The sequence below is a fragment of the Seriola dumerili genome, unplaced genomic scaffold (assembly GCF_002260705.1).
Source record: "Seriola dumerili isolate Sdu_G_001 unplaced genomic scaffold, Sdu_1.0 BDQW01000216.1, whole genome shotgun sequence".
Taxonomy (NCBI): Eukaryota; Metazoa; Chordata; class Actinopteri; order Carangiformes; family Carangidae; genus Seriola; species Seriola dumerili.
In genome coordinates this window covers 1,935,548-1,941,930 of record NW_019174471.1, presented here as the reverse complement: position 1 = coordinate 1,941,930, position 6,383 = coordinate 1,935,548, and the positions used below count along the sequence as shown (strand labels likewise).

Here is a 6,383-nt window from a genome sequence, read left to right as displayed (position 1 = left end):
TCCTGTCATATGCAATTTTTTTCATAATAATAATAAAAACGCCCAATATAATGATGTATTTAAAAGACAACTGAAACATAAAATACAACGTTATTACATTATTAAACCCCCACAACAACAGCATTATATCAATTTACCTGTCATTTTTCAGTGGCTTGTAGCTGCAGTTAGCTCATTGTTGGATGTAGCAGAACGTGAATGGCATGTTCCAAGTGGACTGCAAAGCTTTTTGTGTAACATAGTTCTGAACTTAATCATCCACAAACAGTCCGTAGTCTTCAACAAAGCATATCTTTATTCTCATAAACATCAGGTTCTTCAGATACACAAACAGAGCACAAACACTTTCAGTCTTTTTTTTTTTGTTTGTTTTGTTTTTTAGGACACTGTCAACAGATTGAATGAGCCAAACACATTATATCACCTGGTGTGGGGTTTTTCACTTTCGGACTTGTGCTGACAGTCATGTGTGTTTCTCATCTAAACTGAGGAAAGAAGAGTCTGACCCTTACTTCTGTCACTTCCTGGTTTGTGTTGAGGGCATGGAAACAAAGGACAGTTCACTGATGAACACGCAAACATGGCATTCAATGAACAGTAGTACAGTATGCTGCATTTGACTCACTCAGTGCGACATGTACACATCAGTGCTTTGCCCTTCATTCACAGTCCTACGCTTTGTGTCAGACACATAAGGACAGCTCTGCATGGCTTTTGTTGCCAGGTTTGGCAATGATATATTCATCTCGTTTCCCCTCCTCCACTGTGACAGAACAAAGCAGCTGATTCACTAGTTACTCTATGTAAATATATATATGGTTTTTTTCTCAATATATCTATATCTTCTATCTATAGAATAAGTCTATATAGCATATACTTTTGGTAGGGTTTTTAAAACATTCAGGTACATTCACTTGACCCTGTGATATTTTTTTATATGAAAGATAAACACAGACAAATGTTAACAGAGGTACTTGCCATGTAGTAATGAACTCCCAACCAAATAACAAGACATCAAGCATCCCCCAAACTAGGAGAAGCAAACATAACAACTGTCTCGGTGCTGGTTCTTTAAGGACCAACCACAAGCATAAATATACTAAAAGATCTGTATTAATCTAGAGTATAAAATAGCATATTTTTCTGGACTTGACAACGGTTTATATTAGCTCTAATCATAGAGTCTGGGTGCACACAATTCCACAGGTGCATACATGAGCTGGCAACGACAGGTAGGCAATTCGATGGTTTCCTTTGCGTGTTTACTAAATCGACAAACAGTTTTCCGTCAGTGGTTAAAAAGCTTAAATGCAAAACTCACTTCTACAATCACTAGTGTGAATAGACCCTTGGCATATCATAGAATACACATAGAGGCATTAATCAACAAGTCAAGGAGATAGAACTTGGCCTACAGAGGACCATACTGATGATAAGCCACATTACGCATGAACGATTTTTTTTTTTTTTTTCAGAAGGCCACAAGGATGTCACTTGGGTGCTGGTTAGAAAAGTGTTTTCTTCATGGATCCAAGTTGACAGAGGACCCTAATACTGCCCTTAGTCAGACTGAAAGTTCAAGTCATAACTGAAAATATTGATTTTTCTGTTACACGAGCAATATCGCATAAAACGTCTTTTAACCTGTAATAATCCAAGGCCAGTAGATAAATTGTCAGCCAGTGTGACAGTAGACAGTGTGCCCTTGTTGTGAGATTTACATTTCTCAGTATTTCAAAAGATCACTCCACCCAATTCAAAAGATATAAACAAAAAACACATTTCACACATTCCCACGGTGCTATTCAGCCACGCAGATCATCTCGGTTGTTTCAGTCAATGTCAAAGACGTCATCATTACAGTTACTGCGTGCAATCCAAAACAATGGAGGTCAATTCAATTGTTTTTGTGGAAGATGCAGTATTTAAAAATGACAGTTTATAAACTGAACATGTATTTGTCTTCCAAGTTAAATAACTGGCTTTAAGATGAATCACAAGGTCTCTGGTTTGTATCTGCCCTAGGACCTATTTCTGCATTTCTCTCTCCCTCGTCATCACTCTGCTAATCATAAATCGCCGAAACAAATGTTGTTGTCCCAAACTTTTGAAATCAAATTTTTCCTCTAGATTGGAGGCAGAAATCTCAGCAACAGATATCTCAAAAACTGAGCACATAAAACCAAATGATATGCATGGCTAGATACCACAAGAGGTAAGTGTTTGGGTGAAATGACCATCTAACAGTTTCACTGTGTCAGCTTGGTTATAAATTAGCCGTTTAGTAACATTTAAATAAGCAGTAGAAAAAAATAATCATCTAATTTCCAACAGGATATTAAATACATACCTCCAAACAAAATGAAGTAAAAAAAAACAAAAAAAAACAAAAAAAAAACAGTGCAATCAAAATAACATGGAAATAATATTGTTTATAAAATTGGATTCTCTGACCTAGAGAGAATCTCTCTTATGAAATGTAACACAAAGATCAGTTTTCACCATTCTTTTTCCTTTCCTTTCTTTTGGCCCACGTCAAAAGCCTCAACTGGTGAAAGATGAAACTAGTGGTAAAAGACATAAGAGAGACCCTCCATCCCTGTGCTGCTGATTGTTAGGACTGAGTGTGTATGAGGAGGAGCCACAGTGAAGGGCTCCATGCCCTCCGAGGGCCAGGCTGGTTAGTGTGGGCTTAGAGCAGGAGTGTCCAGATCCCCGTCCGCCTCACATTCTTCCTGGCCAGGGTAGGAGCTCAGGGCGTCCCAAAGCAGGCTGGGTTTCTCACAGTGGTGGCAACTCCTCCAGTGCTCCATAACCCCCACCTTAGTGTCCAGTACCTCGCTGCACAGCACACAGTTAAAGGCTGCACCTGCCGCAAGGACACCGAGTCCTCCACCGCTGTCTGGTGATGAGATGGTCGCGCTGTCCACCCCCTCTCTTCCCCGGTGGTGGGACATGATGTGCCTCTTGAGCTTGGAGAAGGAGAAGAACTCCTCGTCACAGCTGCCGCACTTGACCAGGTTGTGTTTCTCGTTGAATTGCCGCCAATAGTGGGCAGCGTGCTTGACCAGTTCTTTCTCAACCTCGCGGCCCCCCCGCAAAGGTTGGCCATCATAAAGTCGAACCTGGACCTCTTCCCTGTGCACGTACAGTAAGTGCATCTTCATGTCAGCAAAGGTGGGAGTGATCGCCTGACAACGACCACATTTGATCTGCAGCTCCACGGGGTCTTCATGGTCCTGCTCATCTGATGGCTCTGGGGAGTTGGCCCTGGGGAGGAGAATGAACAATGCACTGTTGAATGTTGCCTCATCAATTTATTTACACATTTAATCTAAGTGTTGGAATCTCACAAAACCTGCACCAAGGTAAACGCCGTGTTTAAGTAGGAATCCTTATGATGAAGCTGATAATAATCTTACCCCTCAATAGACACGTCATCCTCATGATGGCTGATCGACGGCTCTACGGTCAGCACCACCTTGTGGACCTCTCTCAGATGACTGAAGTACACCCCCACATACCCAAAGGCCTTCTCGCAGAACTCACAGCACAGAGAGCGACGTGGTCGTACCTCCGAGTGGTGAAGCTTCATGTGGGTGCTCAGGCTGCCGGAGTGAGCGTAGGCTTTGCGGCACACTGGACAGGCGTAGGGCCGACTGTTGGTGTGACTGTTCATGTGGCTCTGGAGGTGGTGCTTGAACTGGAAACAGCGGCTACAGGTGGGACAGCGGTGCAGCGGACGGCTGCCTATGAACACTCTGGGATGGGAGGCACCTTTCAGGTGGAGGGTCACTGGGGCTGGTTGGGGAGGACAGTCAGGGGCCTTGGTTGGAGTAGTGGTGGGGAGCTGGGGACCAAGTACGAGCTCCTGTTCCTGGCCTTCTGAGGTAATGGCAGGCAGACTAACCAGTTGGGGAACTGTTTCCATAACCAACATAGGCTTGGGGCGGATGCTCCGGTACTTCTTTGAAATGTCAACTTCCTTTTGCTTGGAGCCAGGAACAACTGCTGGCGGCTTCTCAGGGACCCTTCTACGGAAAAAGGACAAGGACCTCTTCTTTCTGGCCTCAAATGCCAAGATGTCTTCCATTGTCTTTCTCTTCCTCCCTCGCTTCTTGCCGGGTGGTTTCTGGAGGGTCCCCAACACAGGCATGAGTGTGGTCTTGGCCTGGTGCTGTAGAGCAGAGTTTGACACCTGGTTGTGACTCAAGGCTTCGGCTGGCTCGAGGGTCTTGGATGTAGGATCTATGGGGCTGGTGTGTCCTGTCTGGCTGGAGAAATCCTTCTTCTCTGGCGACAAACTGCTGAGCTTGGCAGCTGGTATGAGGGTGCTCTTCATTTTAGAGTAGGGCAGAATGGGCAGTTTACCCTTAGGTGGGGATGGGATAATCTGGACTGCTTTGCTGAAGATGGCCGGGGACAGGACAGTGATACTGCTCTGGGGCTGGCCTGTGGTGGGGCTGGATTGGCACAGCCTCACTGTGGTCTTACTTTCCTCTGGGGATTTGACTGGGGAGCTTTTGACAGCAGTAGGGGGGTACTGGAGGTTTTGAATAAGGCCAGTTGTAGCGGGTCGTTCAGAGCCATCTGGCGTTCGCTCCAACTGAGAGCTGGGATACAGGACAGCATTGTCTGGAAGCAGAGCAGTGACAGAGATGTCCGAGGAGCCCGGGTCAATCAGAATTACCTGCTCGGATGGTTCCTCTTTCGGCACTAAGGTTTCTTTTGTGTGCTTGGACTCCTGTTTTTTCTTTACAGCTGTTGATGACCCACCCACCACTGATTTGGTCTGTGATGTCATAGTAGCCTTGGAGGCCTTTTTCATCGTGGCAGCTGGTGGTGGTGATTTGACCTTATCTGTGGTCCCCTTGCTCCTCACTGGCTGGTATCTGGGAATGGGCAGTTTGAGGTTCTTTTGGATTGACTGGGTTTGTTGCTGTTGTTGCTGTGGTGTCTGAGAGGAGACAGAAGGGGGCAGCGCCACCAGGGAGAACGTGCCATCCTGACCGGCTATTTGCATCAGTGCATAGTTTTGGGTGGGCACAATGATGGACTTGGGGCTGGAGGCGGTGGTAGCCTCAGGGAGGGCAGAGGGAGGCTGGCAGGACAGGACCGCAGGGGAGGGGGAGGGCACCACGGCCGGGGCCTTGGGGGCGATGTTCCGGAACTGAAGGCTCTTCATCTGAAGGGCTGGACTCACTTGCTACCAACTGAAACGCAAACACAATAAATCATTTATATTAGTTATTGCACTGAGACTAGCTCTCCTTTCCAGCATTAAATTGCCCTTCTACCCTAAAGTTTCCACATCAACAGTAACTGCCAGCATTGCAACACCGCGTATGATTGCAGTCTTAAATCTGTTTGATCTAACATACCTAATAGTAATAACTGTGATGGCTACATGACTTCCTGGTCTTGTCTGGAAGCTGCCAAGGTCATTACAATAAATGTGACCTCAGTGCAAAAGGGTTTTTTTGTGCAACCCAAGCAGGAGAGAAGGAACCACACTGTCAAAAATATAGGCATCTGCACAAGTGTGACAAGCCGTCCTATTACCCATGTCTCTGGTCACACTCAGTAGGCTCTCTCTCCCCCAGGCTTAGGACAGACTGCCCCCTTTGATTTGGGCTCAGCATGCAGCCAAGGTACATGCTGGGGCTCTGTGGGGGGGTCCTTGTACCTCCCCTCACTTCCTGGAAGGATCAGTCAGTGGAGCGTGAAAGCTGCCCAACGGCAGGATCTTTACCAGATGAAGAGGGGGCTCTCCTCTCATCTCCCCCTCCACTGACCAGCACTGCAACCTGGCCAGAGGCAATGAGGATGCCTCTGAAAAAAAAAAGAGCCCTGGATTTACTTTATCATCCCTTGTTCACAAATAATGTTTCATGGTTGCCCAGTGGGGATAAGGCTTTTTCCACACTGGGTTTCGCCATTCTGCCTGTGTTGATACAAAATACTGCTGAACTCTATGAGGAACCTATAACCTCAGAGTGAGGTTTTAAACAAGTCTTTATTATCTGAATCTACTGAACAGTTTCCACCCATCAATCAAAAGCCACAGGTATGGCTTTAAAAACAAAGGCAAAATTCCCTTTAGTTATATCAATACTGTATCTTTATATCAAAAGGAGGGAGAGATTACAGTGGAATGCTTCAAAGGGTCTAATTGTAAACAGATTCTGAGCTTTGAATTTCACATTATGACCCGACTTTCAAAAGCACTTTTTAATACAGGCAGAGTTCCAGCTCCACTCTAATACTAATCAGCATGAAGTGCAACAATCTGGAGGTGTCACAAAAGGCAAAAATTCAAAAACATAATTTCTCAATACAAGAAAAAAAAAACCCCCTGTATTCATTTTCAAAGCAGTCTGGGC

General features: G+C 45.4%; 1 protein-coding gene across 1 annotated transcript; it reads right to left on the bottom strand.

Annotated features, from left to right (window-relative positions):
• Positions 1–2,412: 2,412 nt before the first annotated feature.
• znf438 (zinc finger protein 438) lies at positions 2,413–5,186 on the bottom strand. The gene is made up of 2 exons (XM_022754135.1): positions 3,423–5,186; positions 2,413–3,270 (listed from the first exon to the last, which is right to left on the bottom strand). Exons 1-2 carry the CDS (start codon positions 5,183–5,185, stop codon positions 2,682–2,684), a joined length of 2,352 nt encoding a protein of 783 aa, XP_022609856.1. The 5' UTR covers position 5,186; the 3' UTR covers positions 2,413–2,681.
• Between the last annotated feature and the right edge of the window lie 1,197 nt (positions 5,187–6,383).